A 21,786-nucleotide genomic window follows, 5' to 3' on the forward strand; every position below is an offset into this window, starting at 1 on the left:
ACCCGATGCACCGGGAAACTAATAAACAGGGTGTTTACGGACACAAAGAAAAGCAAATATGTGTTTCAAAAGGAAAATCCTAAGTTTAAAACAAACAACACTCAAAACTCACAAATAAAGGCGATTTACTAGGCACTGTTAGGAAAACTAATATACAGGGTGTTACAAAAGGAAAATTTTAAAAACTACAAATATGGTAAATATTCACATCATGGCGAGAGAAATTTATACGGAAACAACTATATTTTAACATAAATTCAAATATTTTACCCGGAAATCATCGGAAAAGTGAAGTATAAAATGTGCTACAAGAATAAAACACTTACATTTTAATAAATTGTGTATATATTTATCATTTGATGATAGCATCAACTGCATAAGGTAACAGACGGGTGAAGTATCATCATAAATTGATAGAACATCCGGCGGAAAACATCCAAATCAGCGACGGCGCGTGGTAAACAGTAGATTAATACGATAAAAATAACTAGTTACTTGTAAATATTAAGATACTAGCTGACCCGGCAAACTTTGTTCCGCCTCGCTTTGCTCTTGTCATTGAGAAGCACGACGACGAGTCATACTAACACGGCGTTTTTCACGTGCAATTTTTTATTCTTCTTCAGTCCTTTCAATCGCAATCCTTCGAATCCTAGTTGCATTACGGTTTTGTCGGATAAGATTTGATCGTTTTGGTCGCTGCATGTTAAGTGGCGAAGCTACGAAGCATCGCACAAAGAAGAGACGGAGAAAACTCGTTTAGTATCGTCCAAAGAAGTTTTCACTTCAAAAAGTATTAAAAAAAGTATCCTACACTTACTAAATCTTATCCAAACAAACACATCAACCGGGCAACTTTAACCAACTCGTACAAACACACACACACGTCAATGCTTAGGGGGAAGCTATGAAGCATCGCATAAAGAGGAGACGGAGATAATAGAAAACATTATATTTGTGTGCTCATTTTCTCCCGTAGGCAAAACCATATAAGCGAATATGTTTGTTTCCATTTAGTGTCGTTTAGTATTCTCTAAAGGTGTTTTCACTTCAAAAAGTATCCTAGTAACCTTCTCCAAACAAAAACAACAACCGGTCGACTTCAAGCCACACGTACACACATACACACGTCTATGCTTAGGGGGGAAGCTACGAAGCATCGCACAAAGAGGAGACGGGGATAATAGAAAACTTTGTATTTGCGTTCTCTTATTCTCCCGCAAGATAATCCATATACGCAAATATGTTTGTCTCTTTTTAGTGTCGTTTAGTGCCCTTTTAGAAAAGTTTTCATTTCAAAAAGTATCCCATTACCTTCTCCTGGCCCTAAGCTACCTCTCCACCAATTTTTAGCTAAATTGGATTAGCCGCTCTTTAGTTATAATGGAGTTAACCAACACGACTTTCTTTTATATATATATATAGATATGGAGACTATGATAGCGAGAAACTATTCAATGTATAAGATTTTATTACATCAACAAAAACTGTTTAATATAATGATAAAAAGAGTGTAATTCGATTAAAAACGTTCAGCGAAAAGAGAATACAATGGATGATTTTACTTACCAGTGTAGCGAACACCACATATCAAATGTGAGTTGATACTGCAATAAAGAAGAAACAAAACATTAGTTTACCAAAAATTTTGTTTTGTTCTCTATAATTATTTAAATTAGTATTCGTACCAGGTATCACATTGAACCAACGAGTTGTGCAGAAGTCAAAAATGGTTCGCAGTCCAAAATATTATATAATTAAATAAAATATAACGCGATATACCAAATTTACAACGATAAACACGAATACTCGAAGGAGTATTCTTATCTGCCGCACGAAATAAGAGCTGCGTGCCGGCATCACAACTGTGCAAGTGGACTTCCACTCGCAAGAATATTTTTAGTTAAAATTTGCATCGCTGCGCCGTCTGAGTATACTTTATTGTACCTCCAGAAAATACAATTGCCTATGATCAGTGAGTGGTCACGCACTTAAGTGGCCGTGCCGTGTATCACACGTACACGAGAGTGTGCATGCACCACCCTATCTAAACAAACACCAATTTTACACATAACTCAAAACTTCAAATATAGAAGTCGATGGGATATACTTATTCAAAATAAATGAATCTAAATATAATATTATTATAACTATTATTATATTATTAATAATTGATAATTTTTATCAACGATTTTCGACAGTGAATATCTTCCAAACTAAAAGAGATAACATTCAGAAAATTGTAGATTATGGGATATTTGAAAATTCTCTATCAGACGGAAATTTAAAATAACCTAATTTAATGAGGTAAAAGTTTAAAAACGCGACTGAAAGTGCTTAAAATTGTAATTTTTCAATTTTTGACGATTTATTTTATTTGCGATTATCTCGTAAACTAAAAGAGATAAAAGGAACATATTTCAAATTTTTAATCTGCGGAAAATTTTCTATAAGATGAGTTAATTAAAATGCATATATAAAAGTCACTTCTACCGCTGCCCTTGTACGGTGCCTTGAACACGAGTCACTTTTACCGCTGCTTTTGTACGGTGCCCTGAACACGAGTCGCTTTTACCGCTACCCTCATACGGTGCCCTGAACACGAGTCACTTCTACCGCTACCTTTTGCTACGCATGTTACGGAATTTTCTCGCCATAAATTTCAATACAGGAAGATACAGAATTAAATTCTGCATCTGGAAAAATTATTACGAACTTATTGTGATACCGCGATCGCGTGTTATATCAAAAAAACTACAATTCCTAACGCATCGATTACTAGTGCGTATACACACAACTTTCAATATAACTCGCGTTAAGGAATTTTCTTGCAATAAATTTTAATACCGAGAAACTACAATTCCTAGCGCAACAAACACTATGGTGCACACACACTACTTTCAATATAACTCGCGTTACGGAATTTTCTCGCTATAAATTTAGATACAGAAAGATACAAAATTATATTCTGCATCTAGAAAAATGATTCCGAACTTACTGTGACACCGCGTTCGCGTGTTATATCAAAAACTACAATTCCTAGCGTAACGAGTACTAGTGCGTATTCACAGAACTTTCAATATAACTCGCGTTAAGGAAGTTTCTTGCAATAAATTTTAATACCGAGAGATACAGAATTAAATTCTGCATCTGTGGAAATAATTACAAACTGATTGTGATTTCGCGTTCGCGTGTTATGCGAAAAAACTACAATTCCTAGCGCAACGAGTACTACGGTGCACACACACAATTTTCAATATGACTCGCGTTACGGAACTTTGCCGCAATAAATTTCGACACAGGGAGATACAGAATTAAATTTTGCATCTGGAAAAATTATTCCGAACTTATTGTGATACCGCGTTCGCGTGTTATATCAAAAAAACTACAATTTCTAGCGCAACGAGTACTAGTGCGTATACACACAACTTTCAATATAACTCGCGTTACGGAACTTTCCTGCAATAAATTTTAATACAGAGAGATACAGAATTAAATTCTACATCTGAGGAAATTACTACGAACTTGTTGTGACTCTGCGTTCGCGTGTTATGCTAAAAAAAACTACAATTCCTAGCGCAACGAATACTACGGTGCACACACACACAACCTTCAATATAACTCGCGTTACGGAATTTTTTCGCAATAAACTTTAATACAGGGAGATACAAAATTAAATTCGGTATCTGGGGAATTTATTCCGAACTTATTGTGACTTTGCGTTCGCGTGTTATGCTAAATGAACTACAATTCCGAGTGCAACGAGTACTACGGTGCACACACACAACTTTCAATATGACTCGCGTTACGGGGTTTTCTCGCTATAAATTTCAACACAAGGAGATACAGAATTAAATTCTGCATCTGAGGAAATTATCCCGAACTTATTGTGACTCTGCGTTCGCGTGTTATGCTAAAAAACTACAATTCCTAGCGCAACGAATACTACGGTGCACACACACAACCTTCAATATAACGCGCGTTTCGGAATTTTTTCGCAATAAACTTTAATACAGGGAGATACAGAATAAAATTCTGCATCTGAGGAAATTATTCCGAACTTATTGTGACTCTGCGTTCGCGTGCTATGGTAGAAAAACTACAATTCCTAGCGCAACAAGTACTACGGTGCACACACACAATTTTCAATATGACTCGCGTTACGGAACTTTGCCGCAATAAATTTCGACACAGGGAGATACAGAATTAAATTTTGCATCTGGAAAAATTATTCCGAACTTATTGTGATACCGCGTTCGCGTGTTATATCAAAAAAACTACAATTTCTAGCGCAACGAGTACTAGTGCGTATACACACAACTTTCAATATAACTCGCGTTACGGAACTTTCCTGTAATAAATTTTAATACAGAGAGATACAGAATTAAATTCTACATCTGAGGAAATTACTACGAACTTGTTGTGACTCTGCGTTCGCGTGTTATGCTAAAAAAAACTACAATTCCTAGCGCAACAAATACTACGGTGCACACACACACAACCTTCAATATAACTCGCGTTACGGAATTTTTTCGCAATAAACTTTAATACAGGGAGATACAAAATTAAATTCGGTATCTGGGGAATTTATTCCGAACTTATTGTGACTTTGCGTTCGCGTGTTATGCTAAATGAACTACAATTCCGAGTGCAACGAGTACTACGGTGCACACACACAACTTTCAATATGACTCGCGTTACGGGGTTTTCTCGCTATAAATTTCAACACAAGGAGATACAGAATTAAATTCTGCATCTGAGGAAATTATCCCGAACTTATTGTGACTCTGCGTTCGCGTGTTATGCTAAAAAACTACAATTCCTAGCGCAACGAATACTACGGTGCACACACACAACCTTCAATATAACGCGCGTTTCGGAATTTTTTCGCAATAAACTTTAATACAGGGAGATACAGAATAAAATTCTGCATCTGAGGAAATTATTCCGAACTTATTGTGACTCTGCGTTCGCGTGCTATGGTAGAAAAACTACAATTCCTAGCGCAACAAGTACTACGGTGCACACACACAACCTACAATATAACTCACGTTACGAATTTTTTTCGCAATAAATTTCAATACAGGGAGATACAGAATTGAATTCTGCTTCTGGAAAAATTATTCCGAACTTATTGTGACACCGCGTTCGTGGTTTATATCAAAAAACTACAATTCCTAGCGCAACGAGTACTAGTGCGTATACACACAATTTTCAATATAACTCGCGTTACGGAATTTTTTCGCAATAAATTTCAATACAGGGAGTTATAAAATTAAATTCTGCATCTGGGGAAATTATTCCGAACTTATTGTGATTCTGCGTTCGCGTGTTATGCTAAAAAAAACTACAATTCCTAGCGCAACGAATACTACGGTGCACAGTGCACACACACAACTTACAATATAACTCGCGTTACGGAATTTTCTCGCAATAAATTTCGATACATGGAGATACAGAATTAAACTCTGCATCTGGAAAAATTATTCGGAACTTATTGTGACATCGCGTTCGCGTGTTATACAAAAAAAACTACAGGGAGATTCAATAAGGGCCGTCGAGGGCGAGCGCGGACCCCGGGGAATATCCGTGGGCCCCGGCAATCGTTAATTCTTTGCTATTTTTTTTGTATTTGCGATTTAAGAGCAATCAGCTGACCCCCATCTCATCGACCCAGCAGGCAAGTAGTACGTGATAAATAGAAAACTTGTTTATAAACTTACCAGTGTACAGCTTATCGGACTACCAGGCACAACGAATGCTGTAACTAAACGAAAACAATAATTAAAACAAATATATTTCATACATTTGAATTACGAGGTTATAATTAACAATCAACACAAAACCGCATCAAAACCGAGCAAAAAACACTTTTAGGAACATAAACGCGCAATTAATCACTAACATAACACTGCAGATGCATGTTACAACTAAGTCGATTGATGACCGAACATGCAAATTTAGAAAACGATACGCGTTGCCGGAAATACGTCCAGATACTCCAGCGACCGGCCCGCAACTGGCTGCAATTCATCGATAGCGCTTGCCGGAACTGTGCACGCAAGGATGCGACAGTTCACTATAAGACTCTGTGCCTGCTTCATAGACCCGGCAGGTAAAAGCAGTAGATGCGTAAAGCTGGCAGTGCGTCGATGGCATGCGACCTTGTGCGCAAATTGCAATAGATGCGCAAAGCCGGCTACGCGTCGACGGCACGCGAACTTGTGCACGAATTGCAATAGACACGGTATCTGTGATATGAACTAAACTAAAATGTGCTGCATGCGACAGCGCGACGAAAATCTTACGCGTAGCATCTCGCACGGCTAATGCGATAAGAAAGTAGTTTATACACAAACGCTGATATGATTCAAAACGAATACAATTCTATTTTATGATTTTTGGATCATGCTATTGTTTATACACAAACGCTGGTAATAGAACGGTCTTCAAAATTAATACAATTCTATTTAATTTATAAAATATATTTATTAAAATAATTTGTGATTTTCTTGGATTTTACAATTATTTACGCGTATGGATTACGTATTCAACTTAGAAAATAATAAAACAATTCTATTTTATGATTTTTAGTTCATGCTAATGAACTAAAATTTAAATCATGAAATTATGATTTATGATTTGAGTTTTATTGAAGCATTTATTGAAGCAAAGATTTCCTCAATGGATATCAATTTTTTAATTGCAAGAAATCAGGAAAGCAAGTACTATGAATGATAAAAGTTTTACTTACCAGTGTATCGAATACCGCAAATCAAATGTGAGTAGATACTGAAATAAAGAAAAAACAAAACATTAGTTACACAATTTCGGACAAATTTCGGAACCCAAATTTTACCAAAAATTTCGTCTTGTTCTCCATAATTATTTAAATTAGTATTCGTACCAGGTAACGCATTGAGCCAACGAGTTGTGCAATAGTCAAAAATGGTTCGCACAAGTCCAAAATATTATTTATAATCACAAACAAAGCCGGCCGGCCGGCGTCCGACGGCAACCGATCAATCCACGCGAAAATGTAATAAACACACACAATATTGAATTCCGAAGATTACATACGCGATAAATATTTACCGAATGACCAAACACGGCAATTAACACTAAATTTAATAAAATATAACGCGATATACCGAATTTACAACGAGAAACACGAATACTCGACGGAGTACTCTTATCTGCCGCACGAACTAAGAGCTGCGTGCCGGTATCACAACTGTGCACGTCGACTTTCACTCGCAGGAATATTTTTAGTTAAAACATGCATCGTTGCGCTACCTGAGAATACTTTATTGTACCTCCAGAAAATACAAAGCGATTCAAAAAGTGTGGCATACATATGAGGTAGTGAGCGATTGCCTATGTATCAGTGAGTGGTCACGTTCTTAAGTGGCCGTGTCCGTGTATCACACGTACACGAGAGTGCGCATGTACCACCCTATCTAAATAAATAGCAATTTTTACACATAACTCAAAACTTCAAATATAGAAGTCAATAGGATATACTTATTCAAAATAAATGAATCTAATTATAATATTATTATAATTATTATGATATTATTATTAATTGATAGTTTTTATCGACGATTTTCGACAGCGCATATCTTCTAAACAAAAAGAGATAACAACCAGAAAATTATAGATTATGGAAGATTGGAAAATGGAAATCGAAGAGATGAAAATTTAATTTTGAATTTAATTTAAAAAATCAAAATGTTTGCAGCGCAAATCAAAGCAAAGTAAAAGAGTAACAAAACATAACAAAATAGCATTTTTATTTTTAATCATGTAAAACAACTGGCGACCAGCCCGGTAAGCCGCCAGAAGATCAAGAACGTGGCCGACGGCCATTTTAATCTTTTTTATTTATGCGTTAAACGAAAACGAAACAATGTATTGAATTCGTAATGCAAATCAACGATATGTGTTGCAACAGCGACATAAATTATTTGTCTGCTTAAGGCCACGCGGTTAAAGTAAAAAACAAGTGAAGTCAATTAATAAATCAATTTGATTTGCATATGCCTGATGAAATGCGAGAACATACCTTGATTCAAAATAAATTTTTGCGTTTTGTCATATCCAATAACTTGCAAGGACCATAATTATTCACATTATAAGAATGATGAATTACGCGTATAAAACAAAATAGTATCCGACGGAACATCACTCACGTTTTACCTCCACGTATGTACAATCAGCGTTTAACGAACGCTTCACATCACTCGCGTACAATCGCGAAAAAGCATAGAAAGATTACGTAACAATGCAAGGATAAATTAAGGAACTCAAGAATAATGAAGAAAATGTGCGTGCAGATCACCTGACGACAAAAATGAGACTAACGTGGTACACAAGCCAACCGCGTGGCGGTCGCACAAAAATTGCACGAGATAAGAAAACATGTTTGTTTATAAACAGTGATACTTTCAGTGTGGTAGTGCAGAACATGAGAAGAATTGTACTGGTACTATGCACGGAACTTTTAATTACGATTAATCTCTGAATCGGAAACTATTATTGCAAAAAAACTGCATTTGATGAACAATATTTCGACATAAAAATTTTGAAAACACGGCGAGAACAACCACGTGTATTTAGTGAACTAATTGACGTTCTTAGAATTTCTCTACGCCAGAATAGAACTAGAGAGTTTCTCTACATTTTGCACTGCTTCCAACCTTCCAGAAAAGACGAAAAAGTAATTGCTTAATTTTAAAGCAAACCATTCATTCAACCATATTATTTTAAATAGAAAAAATTTCAAAAGTTATAAAAACGAAAAATCACAAAAATATCAGCTCAGTCGTGCCTGAGTCGTCCAGCAGTCAATCGCAGCCCTTAAGGTTCCATTTTCTTCGGTTGTGACTCTTTTCATACCCTGTGTTGTCGTAAACTGATCATACCAAATCAAGTGAGGGTCCCTCATATAAATAAACAATAGTTGAAATCGGTCCAGTTTTTTTTTTAAATCTTAACGAAATTCATGAATAACAAATCATTTCTATATAAATATAGTTTACAAATACGCAGTTGTTAAATATTCATATAGCCATAACAACATCCCTGAAGGCAATCGATGTAATTGCTTTCTGATGACCACAGTACTCCCGTTCAATTTTACCTGTATTTACATTCCATAATCTCGCAGCGTTATCAGAAGACCCCGTAAATAGATACATTGAGTCGGCGCTAAAAGCCGCATCCCAAACCCATCTTTGGTCGTTGTGTCGAAGCTCTTGCACTAAAGAATAGTCGCTGGTCTTAAAGATTTTCGCCGAATGATCTGCCGATGTCGTGACAAACATGCTGCAAGACCAATTAAGTCAGTATGAAATAAAATAACATAAACTATTCATCATTATATTTACCTAGAATTTGGGCTGAATTTGCATTTCAGCGCATGTCGCGTGTGTGGTTCGAACACCTTCAATGGTTGCAGAATTATAGGCTCATCACCTTCACCACCCACCAGAGACCAAATGTAACATTTGCCTTTTGAGTTAACAGCAGCTAGGGTAGTACCAGTTGGATTAATGGCCACATCAAGGATCATACTATCTCCATCAGGAATCTGAAATTTGTTTCACAGTATATAAATTTATAGACAGACCTCAAGAAAAATAAAAGCTTGACAATCTAAACAAACAAACTCAGCTTACAACTTACATATTGTAATGCAGCATTAGTCCTCATATCCCATGAATGTATAGTTCCGTTTTGATCACCAATAATAAGTTCTACTTGATTAGGATGCAACTTGACACTGGTAATAGGAGCATTCACATCATACGAGTGTGAAATATTCGTTGATCGCTCGACGTCCCATATACGTACCTTTCCATCTTCACCACCAGAATACATCCATGAACCTCTATTATTAAATCCCACACAGGTTATATTCTTAGATACACCCTCATAGGTGATTATAGCAGTTGGAGTATTTGATCCCAAATCATACATTCGAATGTACTGATAACTCGCAGCAGCAAGTAAGTTGCGATTTGGTGTGATTTCTAACATATTTACTTGCTGGAAACATACATGAACATTTAACATCTAACATAAGATTTTCTACTGATAACTTACTGATTCGGAATGTTGCATTGTGCGCTGACAAATAGCACTGTGTGTCTGCCATAATTTTATTGTGTGGTCGTAACCAGCCGTCGCCAATATAATTTGTTCGTTCTCCGGAAGCTGTTGATCTCCCGTCATCGTCATGTTTTGTTTACAACCAGATAAAACAAGAAAAATTCTTAGGTTATGTTTTACACCAAGAGGTCGGCAAAGTTCGGTAAAAATGACAGACGCACAAGGTCAAAATAAACTAATACACAGGATGTACAAATAATTAGTTGATTTAAACTAAATTAAAAATAACAAATTAATTTCGTCTTGATGAAAAACCGAAGACAATATGTAGAGTAGCGTTTAAATTACTTAAACCTGTAAAATTGTGACAACCAACATTAATACCATATTAGCAATGTTCCAGTCACGCCCACAATCAAGGCGTGGCTTATGTACAAAAAGACTTCTCGTATTTGTTAAATTATTTAATAGTTGAAAAGGAATGAGAAATTATACATCTGTATTATGAATAATTATATACAAAAATGGCATCGCATTCCGAGTGACAGAACTGGCCAAACGCTAAACAAAACTAATTAATTTCTGAAGACAACAATGTTGCGAGTTAAATGTAAGAGTAAACGATAAGATAACCAACATAAAAATCACAAAAGATGATTTCCATCTAATGATATCAAAATCAGTGTTGGATGAACTTATCATGAGGTGACGTGAAAAACAGGCTCGAGCTCGATAATATATAAAACGATCGCGCGCCGTGCCGCACGCACTATGTAAAAAATTACCTACAAATTAATTTAAAAAGAAAACTCCTACACATCATAATACAGAAAATTTTATGTACAAAGACGCTGCTCATCGGGCGTGCACGAGCGTTATGTGAAAGCAGCTTGGACGCCATTTTGATTTGCCTCCCCGAGCACGCGAAGAGAAGTTTCGAAGATTGCTGCATATTTCATACCGAACAATCATTCAGCGCTGTGATAATAATTGATTTTTTGCCTGCCTTATTAACCCACTCGTGTGGTTTTCATTTGAGATCTGCATACTATGCTTTCGTAAAAACTACCGAACGACTCAGTTGTCGTATAATTTCTCCCGCAGACATTTTATCTTGTTGACGAAGTATGCCTCCAGGGATTCGGCGCATTTGAAGAACTGCGACTCCTTGGGGTTGTAATAGCGGCAGTTGTCGAAAATCTTCGTCATGTCGCCGATGAATTCGCTTAACTTGTTGTAGATTCGCTCGTTGATTTTATTTTCAATTTTTTGTAAATCTGTACAAAAATATAAAAATTAAAATTTTCTCCACGAAAGTTTAGTGCGTGATATTTACCCATTGGTTCTTTGATGACCTTGTAGTAATCCGGAGCTTCGGTCGGGTCCACAGGCTCCACAAACGGCCATGCACTTTTGTGAGCCTGAAAATATAAAAACGTTAGCAAACAATACATACAACAATCGTTTCATGTCATACCTGAATTTGCTTGATTAATCTTCGCAACTCGTCGAAATTCTTGTTACTAAGGTCCTTCATATTCGCGTAGTTCACAGAAGAATTCCGCTGACAATTTGGACAAATGTACTCGTCGATATTATCAGCCTCCGACTGCAAGATGCCAACGCAACGCCCATGGAACCAATCCTGACATCGATCGCAGCAAATATAAAACCTGTTAAACAAACAAAGTTAACACAATTTTCGAAATCATACAAAATTCAAAACTTACTGAGATTCGTCATATGGCTGGCGACACAAACAAAACAATTCTTGAGTCTCGCGCGCATGCTTACACTCTCGACAAATAAACTCAGAAATGTTTTTGCTAGCCTCCTCGGTAATTCCGACGCAGTCTCCATGGAACCAATTGTTACACAGGTCGCAACCCACGTAGAATTTGGTCTCGTCGTATGGCGTTCGACAAATGCAGTACAGTTTCTCCTTCTTATTTTTACCGGGCGATACGGCCATTTTATGGCCACCGGAACGACGATGCGATGACTTGTTCGATGGTTTCTCAATCACAGGCGTCGTTGGTTGGGGCACCGCATTTGCTTTGCGACGACTACTGCCCGTCGATGGAGTTCGCGTAGGTTCATCCGGCTTGGATATGCGATCACTATCTTGTTCAACTCGCGTGGCAGCCACTTCATCAGCAACTTCCTTCTAAAGATACAAAAGAAAATAACGAATTTTAGTATATTATTAATAATAATGATATTGTTAAGATTACTTACATGAATCTCAGCTTGGAGTTCCTTCTCGAGCAGGGCGCGCTTCCGTAGAATATCTTTCTTCAAGATTTCCTTGTGTCTAAACAAACTGACCATCGCCTTGGTCTTCATAGACGTGGCCCGCTGTTCAGGAGTAAGCTCCTTCACGATAACTCGTTTATTTCGGGATGGAATCATAGGTTTTATCACGTTTTCCACGGAACTATATCAAAAAGTTTACATTAAACATCATTGAAATCTTTAAAAATACCACTAAATTACCTTTGATGATGATCATGGTCTCGTTTGATGGTTTCCAGAGGATTGCGACTGGGGCGTGGCCGTTTTGGAGTATCCATGACCCATTCGTCGTCGTCCTCATCACCGCGTGACATACTCAATGGGCGTTTCCGTACCACATTCATGGGCGTAACATTCCGCATCGAATTATGGCCGCCGGCTGTACGTCCGCCCATTGAAGGTGTATCATCGTTTTTCATTTGTTTTTCTTGGTACCTCTGCAGCTGGAGCAACTTCTCTTCAATCTCAGGATTAAGATTCTCCTGCTTCAACGCCGTTCGAATAGCTGAAGCGTGCGAAAAGAGAAAACAATGTCAGGATCGTAGGGATGATGGCGCAAGTGTGAGCGTAAAGAGTAAATATAAAACACAAGAATAGTAAAACTCAAAAAAAGTGAAAACCCAAAGCAAAACGACAGAAAGTAATAATTTGTGAAACTTAAAATAAAAATAACAAAACAGTTGGACACAATATAAATTATCTTCGCACATGTGTTCGGTTTTCGTAAACGTTTTTATTTCATTCGTAATTTGGAAACATACAAAAAGAGAGAAATTAGAGGTTTTGGTACAAATTGTGTGCTTGTTCATCTATCCTATGTTAGTCGCATGCGCCACCGCTTTGGTGATTGCTTTGGTTTCGCTCGCAAAATATCACAGTCGAAGGAATAGAGAGAAACAAACCTCGTGTGTGTGTGAGACCAACCAATCAATCAGTCAACACCACCACTCATTCGCTTATTCGTTACGGAAACAACAACAACACATGGCTTAGATAATCTGGTCGCATTCTTAAAACGCGCGCGCGCGCGCGCGTGTGTTCAACTGATTTGTTTAGCGCACTTGTAAGTTTCATGTTTAACATTTCGCTCGCCACCCTACTCGCCTACTGATGATTAATATGATGGTAGGTATGAGTGATGTAGTCGTTTTGCAATGGGTACGCGCAATTCGGATTGTAAACAATAACGGAAGGTTGATGGTAAATTAACATACTTTGCTGAATGTAGTCCGGCGTGACGACAAACTGCTTGTTCTCCACGAGAGCGGGCGCGATCGCCGTCGTTGCCGAGGCGACAATCTGCTGCTGCGGTTGAGGTTGTTGTGGCACCGCCGTCTGGGCAGACATAGTACCCTCCAGCATGTTGGTCTTCATCGCCTGCAGCAGTGCACTGTTCGTCTGCTGCCCATTGACGAGCACCTGACGTTGCTCCACGACCTACAACGAGTATTCATGAAACGCGTTGCGGCAATATTTCAAACAGAAATGCGTTAAGGTACTTATAAAAAGAAATCAACCTTCTAAAAGCATGTCAGTCAATTTATTTCAGTAATAGCATTCCCAGTTAATAAATATAATAAAATTATTGATAAAAGCATCACAACGTGCGCGAGTTTAGTCAATGATTAGAGAAATAACAAGCAAAAAAGCGTTGAAATTATTAAGCGGTAATTTTTAAAGTTGTTTAGGTTGCATACCTGCTGCGGTTGGATCTCTTGCTGCACATTCTGCACCACCGGTGTCAAAGGAGGCGGGGCGTCGACTGTGGCAGCTCCTCCCGCATCGGTCTGATTCGGTTGAACCGCGAGGTAAATCTTCGTTGGACCCAAAACTCCCTGTTTGCCAGTTGATGCTTGGGCTGTAAAAACAAACACAATTAAAATCATACAATATAACATGTGCATCTATGTAGATGGAAAAAGAAATACTTTAATTAAATACATACCTTTAAGTAGTTGTTGTTTAACCTGCTGTTGTACAGCTGCCAATTGTTGTGGAGTAAAATCAGCACCCTGGAGTCCTTGCAAAACAATTCGCGGCCCTTGCTGAGTTTGTATCACTTGAGCAGTTACGCACTTTATCACCGTACCAGGCGGTTGCCCAGCGAGTAAATGCTCCATGGTAGCTGGGTCAATGGAATTGTCTACTTTAGCTGCAACTGACTGTTGTTGCGCTTGTTGTTCGACCTGTTTAGCTGCAGTAGTGATCACCTGCTGTTGTACAACTGGCTGTGTAATCTGCTGTACCTGCTGCTGCGGTGATACTTGCGATGTAGTCACCGCGCTTGGCGTAAGCTGCGCGACAATCTGCGCTTGATTATTACCCGTAGGGCGAATGAGTACTTGCTGACCGTTGATAGTGGCCACCTGAACTTTACCCTGCGCAATCTGCGCGGCCAGGTTTTGATTGTTCACCACAATTTGATTCGTAATTATCTGAAAGTTGCAGCAAAAAGATTAGTCAAGGCATAAAATAAAAAATAAAACGATAATCAAGATACCTGTTGTTGTTGTTGCCCAATGGCACTAGTGGTAACAACTTGCTGTTGAATCATTGGCGTGCCAGAAACAACAATGGAGGTGGCAAGCTTTTGTTGTGTTTGTGGCGTAGTAGGCGTTACCGCCGCTTGCTTGATAATGATTTGTTTAGTCGGCGTGGTGAGATTGGTTGGCAACTTGTTGCCGACCGTTTGTAATATGACCTTTCCTGTAGGAGTCTTTACAATTTTATTGGCGGCAATTGTCGTAGTCAAAGTCGGCGTCGCAGCTACCGTCGGTTTAACCGAAGAACTTGTCGCAGTTGGAGTAGCAGACGAGACGGTAGTACTTAACACCTGTAATTTTCCATCGGGCATTTGCACCAATTGCTGACCGGGCATCAAACCCTTCACAGTAAACCGACCATCAGGTGTTCTCATGATTTGTACTCTTTGCGGCGTAGTTTCTTGTTTCGGCGTTTGCGGTGCTGCAGTAACTGTTGGTGTTGCTAAAAATCAATGAGTCACATTTTGTGTATACCAATATATTGTTGATAGTTACCTGTGGCAGTTTGGGCGACTTGTTGATTGGGTTGTAACTTGATCATTTGGTTACCACCGGGGCCTTTAATGATTTGTGGACTTCCAGTGAGGACGCGTGTAGTGCCATCGGCGGCTTTGGTCATGAAAATGCGTCTTCCAGTGAACTGCTTACCGCCAGCGGTGTTATTTGCAGTGAGAAGTGAAGTTAAAGTCTTGCCAGCTTGACCAGGCATTACACTCTTCACAACTTGCAGTTTACCATCTGGAGTAACTACAGAAAAAGTAAAATGCCAACAAAACTGATATAATTTTAAATTTAAATCGAAAGTGTGTTACCTTTCGGTTGTATTGTTTTAGTTGTAGTTGCTTGTGCAGTAGAAGCAGCTTTACCAAGGGAAGTTAATGTTAAATTTAGCTTTTTCAACGAAACATGCAAAAATAAAACCAAACTTACCTTGTGTAGCAGCACCTCCAATCTTAATAATTTGTCCTTGAGCATTCTTCAACTCTAACGCACGTTTTTGTTGGTGTGCAGCTCTCTGTAGCCGAAGTTGTTGCTCCATCTTTTCTTTAAAGTCTTCAGCACCCTGTTTAGATGTGACCAATACTTTTGCCGGTGAAATCCCATCCGTAGTTTCAGAAATAACCCGTGCCGGAGGAAGATTACCAGTCCGACTACGCGTGATTACCTGTTGTTGTTGCCTCTCCAACTTTTCACCATATTGTTTAATCTCCCACAGCTCCAACTTATCCTCATCCACCCATTCTTCGGTAACCTGCGGATCTGTACTCTGCGGCGACTCGGGCCTCTTCCTCTTCCGCAATCCGCTTCTAATGGAAGTAACTTCTCTTACAGTCTTCGGCAACTCCAAAGGAATCACCACCTTTCTCCTCAAATATTGTGTGCGTTCCATGAACGGCCCAGTATGCCTATGCTTCAACAGCTCCAAGCTCAAAATCTCAGTCTCTGTTGTGATTTGATGTTTACCATCTTGATTCTGCGGTTTTACTTGCATATCATCCCAACGTAAACACGCCCAGAGGATTTTTAACTGTAAAGCGGCAGTTGCGATTGATTTGAGGTTCACGGTCCGGAAGACCCAGCAAGTTTTAAATAATGGTCGAGCGCAAGGATAAGGCCATACCAAGCTATTGCTCTTTGCCATCGCGTTGAAACCATTGATATAAATCCTACCTGCATTGCGAGCTAGTTTCTTAGACTCGTGTTTGGGTAATACAAAAAGTGAGCGGAAATTTTTCACAGTTTTGAAGGTGGAACACTGTGGATACTTCACAGCACCCTTCTTCTTCTTTTTATCAGCTCCTATAATGGTAATCCGTTTCAGGTAAACTTTACCCTGAGTTTTGGTCGAGGAGTAAACACGTTCAAAGCCATCAACGGTGGTTTCAGACTTTACTGTACTCTCTTCGCGTCTCGCGCTTTTCATTGCGCAGAATCTTCGATTCCAAGCTGCGTGGTATGTTGAATGTGATTGTGTTTGGGACTTGGCATTCAATGTCTGAATAGTCCTACCATTTGAAACGGTTGTATTAGTTTCCTCCTTGGTTTTCTTCGCAGAAACAGACTCCTTTTTCACAACACCATCAACTAGTGTTTTTGATGAAGTGGTCGTAGAAGTGACTGTAGTTGTTGTTGTGGTGGTAATAATCGATTTACTTCTAGTTGCCCTACCAGTACCATTATTACTAGTGCTACTCGTGGAACTACTATTACTACTCTTGCTATTTCCACCACCAAGAATCATCTCCTTAACATCCTCAGGGGTCATATCAATTTCCATGTCAACTTCTTGATGTTGCTCGGAATCGCTCAATAATTCTACGTCGCGCTTCTTCGGCTTCTTTACATTTTTAACATCTTCGCGCTCGGCTGCAATTTGATTGGAAGCTACCAGTTCATTCCAATCATCAGCATCGAAAGGTTCGTCTTTGATGAAAGGAGGATTCTCCATTGGGATCATACCTGCATAAACCTGATCATCACAAACAGTCGCTTGTAAAAGAGTGGTAACTAAATTGCTTCGTAAAGTAGCTTCATTGTCAGCTGCGTCCACATCCTTTTCGGAAGCACCAACTTTCGCTAATTCACCACTCGTCGCTGACGTGCTCGAAGGTTCCGTCAGCTTAGCCTCCAGAATTGAAGTCGTCTTAATATTACTACCATTATTTGCTGTATTGAGAGTCAATCCCAATTTTTGATTCGTATGTACATTCGCCTTCCGCAGCAGAAACAGCAGCTCTTTACGAACTTTATTCCTTTGAACACAAATCGGCGAGTAACAACTTGATGCGACATTGTTGGAATTGCAACCCTTCGAATAACACTGAAACTCCTTCCCAAACTTTGAAATTGCAGTATAGTGAAGTCTCAACTGTTGAATTTTCTTCGCGATGTTATTGAGCATTTCTTTACTGACTGGTGTCGCGGGCGCTTGCGACGTTGATGTATTATTCACTGGATTATCTGTTGATTCCACATCAACGTCCTCATTGGTATCAGTCGAATCGGTGGTCTGACTTTCCGACTTCGCCTGAGCGATTTTCCTCTCTTCGATTGCCCGCAGATGAATTCTCCGTGTGAGCAACTCGTCAAGACTCGACTTTTTCGCTATCTTTGGATATAAAAGTCGGCCCGACGCAGTTAATGCTTTGCTGACATCAATTTCTTCAAAATATTTCACTGGTCGTACAATTTTTAAATCTTTTAATACTGCAGGAATAACATCATCACCTTGCATGGTCGTATCTTCTTCAATGTCCATTGCATCATCTTCCAACTTAATTTCGTCTTTAATACCGCCATCATCAATCTCAAAATTTTTCTTGAGGTGATTATACATTTCTTTATCGACAGCGATGAGTTTCAAGCCGTCTTTCGTTCGCACCTGAACCATGGTCTTCAGCGGTCCTGCCGCGAGTCCACACTCTTTAGAATTAACGAAATTCACCATCCGCGCCGTCGAATACCACAACCATCCCCAACGACCATGGATGCGATACTCTTCCCCCTTCTGCTTCCACAATTGATGCTTAAAACTCATTGTATACTTAACATAACTAGAAATAATCAATCTATTTCGTTCCTCTTCCTCTTCGCGCTCTTTCTTCTCTCGTTTCTCAACCTTTTTGCGCTCTTCACGTTCGGCGGCTGTAACCCTCACAAGTTTAATATGTCCTAATTGATCATGCCACACATTTGCAAACATACACGGCTTGATACAAGCCTGCAAAACAATTAGCGCTTTCGCAAAGTCCTTCGCATGTTGGCATTGATTCACCACACCCAGCCAAGTTTTCTTCAACAGCGGCCAGTTGGGGTGCATAAATGGAGCCTGTATAGCCTGCTCCAGTTGTACAAGCGTCTGTCGTAGCGTTTGCAGTAACGCTGTTTTATTACCCGTCGTTACCCCAGCCCATTTGAAGTCCGACGCGGTCGTCAACGAGAACTTATGACTCAAATGTCGCTTCTTATCGCGCTCTTCATTTCGCTGAGGTTTATTCAACGCGATGATATTCGTTGTGAATTGATTCACGTAACCCTTAAACTGATTTTCCATACCGAGCTTATACATAAACGTACCGTTCGCGATCTGGAGAGACTTTAATCGCGTTATTCTTTCATCATTGCCGAGTGCATCTTTGTTCAGAATCGAGTTTGATCTCTTGCGGATTTCATCGATATTAAATGTGCGCGGTGTGAGTGAACCAGTCTTAGACCTTGTCACAATGTCTTTCTCTTTATCACCTGATGAATCATTGGAGTCTTCACCTCGGATTGTTGTTGTGGTTGTCGTGGTAGTTATTTCGGTAGTGGTAGTAGTGGTGGTCACAACTTCTTTGGTTTCTTCAAACTCTTTATCCTCTTCGGTTTTTTCTTCATCAGCTTCTCTCCGAGACTTAAGAATAGCTTGATTTTCCTGTTCCAGATAAGTCTTCTTGTTGCCCTTAAACTGATTGGTTAACTTTTCGGTAAGTTCCATTTGACGAATGATTTCATCCTTGAAATCGTTGAGTTCTCTGCATAAATCAGCCTCCATTTCTTCCGAATCGAGCACGTTGAGTAGTTCATCAAATTGCGTTGTGGTCGTATAATACCACACATCATTTTCTTCATTTTCACTAGAATATTGAAATAAAAATAAAGAAATTGCATAAACCAACGTTTTTACAAGTGTAACATTTACTTACATAAATATCCGTCGACATAAAAAGTAATACTTTCTTCCAAAGCGGTCAAAGCCGAGCTGCTCCTGCCGACACAATTGTCCCTGTTTCTCCACGTCCAACACGCAATCGACCACACCACTGACGCGATGTGAGCGACATATATTACACTGCCAGTCCTCGACAGGCACGTCAACCAACGGCGGGTCGACACATTCGAGATGGAATACGGCCGGGCAAGTTTCGCAGCATAGCAGGTCGCCGAGTTTATGACATACTCGACAGTGATCGTCATAATGCATCGGTACTAAAAAAATTCAAAAAACACAAAACGTCAGTTTATTGCTTTATTTGCCTCAAAATGTATTTTAATCTTACCTTCACTTATTAAATCTTCCCGCACTGGATTCGTCGTCAGAAACTGATCAGTTAGAAAGCGCATCACCGTGATTTTATTCTCCAAACTAGTGTAAGGATAGTCTGTGGTGTTCAAAATGTTCAACACTGTCACGTCAAAACTAGAGTCACTCTCAACGTACGAACGGAGCACCTCCGGCCAAGTCACATAATCCAAAAGATACAGAGATATATTCACACTGTCTTTTTGATCAAGTGGTGCAAAGTGTGTCTGCTGAGAGTCTTCCTCTCTGAAGAGAGCCTTCAATAGCATAATGTGCACCTCGGCAAAGAGATTGCTCTGATCCTCGCACATAATAGCCGCGCAAAAGTCTTCCAGCCGAAACGGAGAAAGACGCACCAGGTTTCTGAAATGCCGCAGCACTTCATAGATGCTCACCACCGGCATAATCTCGTTACGTGGCACGAGTAAATCATCGGAGCTTTTGGTAGATCTAGCGGAGGTATCGGTTTGTTTTGCAGCCACAGCGGTTCGGGTGTTGGAGGCCGTGGCCGCCGTGGTGTACCACTCACCGTGCTAAAGCTACTAAGCGAGAAATCGCTGTCCGTCGATTGATCAGCGACGGATATTTCACTATCCGACGCCGAGACCACGACCTCATCCTCCGGCTCGGATTTCTCCGAAGAATCATCACCGAAGTCTGATCCATAGTGATATTCAGACTCGTGGTACTCACTTGCTTGTGGATTATACCCACGGCGTTGATACGCACCACCTCCGGGTGTTGTGGCCGCGCGTTTTTTGCCTCTGGAACGCGTGCCTCGTGTTCGACGCGGCGCTTCCACCTGCGGTGATGATGCGCGTGAAGCTGACGGTGTGCTCAATGGTGAGTCAGAACCGCGATTGAGGTTCTGTAGATATTTCGGCTTTTTGAGCAGTTGATATTGGAACTTCTTGGTGGTGCGCTCCGGCACCTGCACCTTCGGAGGGCGGCCGCGCTTCTTGGAGCCGCGCGCCGACATTACCACCGCGTCGTCGTCGTCGCCCTGACAACGACCATCAAGTCACTCACGTGCGGCGCTCTTTATTTACAAACACACGAATGTCAAAAATGCGTGCTGATCGCGGTGCTCATTTTACCATGCAACTCGTTGCCGCCGCGTTCGATTTGGCGGCGTCACGTGACCGCTCTCTGATCGACTGAGAAAATTCGCACGAATGCACCGTTGGTTACTCTGGCGAGACGTTTTCCGCACGAGGGTCGCGTGCGGCCTTCGGCTATGAATGTGCGCCTCGTCTTAGGCGGGTTGTCTACGCCATTAACGGACGCGCTGCGCTAATCTCACACTCAACCACACTGACGCTGCACGAACGGCGATGCGGCGGACAACGCTCGCAGCGCGCACGCTCATTGGTCGCCGACAATGGACGCCATGACAATTCGTATCGGCGATTATTGCGCTCGAAAACGAAATTACCTGTACGAGATGAATCACAGGTCGCCCGGCTCGTTTTTCTCGCGGATGGATGCCGTTCAGGTGGAAATCGCAATTTAATCCCGACGTTTTCGATGAAAATTCAGCACATACGGACGGGAACGACGGCCAATCGTGGCGCACAGCACTGATAATGAACGGACGTCACTGCAGATGGCGCCGTAATCGCACGCATTGCTAGGCGATTGCTTCAATTTCTTCTTGAACACCTTCAAAACACGCTGCAATAATCATACTTGATTTATTTACGGTCTTCCTGACGATTTGCATTTCCGTGGTTATTGTTTTGCATTAATATTATGTAATTTCCGGTGCATAAC

General features: G+C 40.1%; 2 protein-coding genes across 2 annotated transcripts; both read right to left on the reverse strand.

Moving 5' to 3' along the window:
- Positions 1-8,962: 8,962 nt before the first annotated feature.
- LOC135789741 (target of rapamycin complex subunit lst8-like) lies at positions 8,963-10,307 on the reverse strand. The gene is made up of 4 exons (XM_065299720.1): positions 10,108-10,307; positions 9,688-10,050; positions 9,390-9,592; positions 8,963-9,327 (listed from the first exon to the last, which is right to left on the reverse strand). The coding sequence occupies exons 1-4, from the start codon at positions 10,240-10,242 to the stop codon at positions 9,063-9,065; spliced, it is 966 nt and encodes a 321-aa protein (XP_065155792.1). The 5' UTR covers positions 10,243-10,307; the 3' UTR covers positions 8,963-9,062.
- A 255-nt stretch (positions 10,308-10,562) lies between these two features.
- Positions 10,563-21,786, reverse strand: LOC135789738 (nucleosome-remodeling factor subunit NURF301-like). Its single transcript, XM_065299717.1, is given in 16 exon segments — positions 10,563-11,390; positions 11,450-11,534; positions 11,591-11,786; positions 11,844-12,280; positions 12,352-12,550; positions 12,610-12,913; positions 13,623-13,845; positions 14,106-14,266; positions 14,354-14,843; positions 14,909-15,393; positions 15,447-15,698; positions 15,764-15,811; positions 15,882-19,567; positions 19,637-19,919; positions 19,991-20,455; positions 20,458-21,786. Coding segments are annotated over 16 exon segments (8,049 nt in total). The 5' UTR covers positions 20,993-21,786; the 3' UTR covers positions 10,563-11,190.

This window comes from Atheta coriaria, unplaced genomic scaffold, assembly GCF_025399875.1.
Source record: "Atheta coriaria isolate IRGN ID8LTWV9N9 unplaced genomic scaffold, Caltech_Dcor_3.1 hic_scaffold_3_pilon, whole genome shotgun sequence".
In the NCBI taxonomy this organism is placed as follows: Eukaryota; Metazoa; Arthropoda; class Insecta; order Coleoptera; family Staphylinidae; genus Dalotia; species Dalotia coriaria.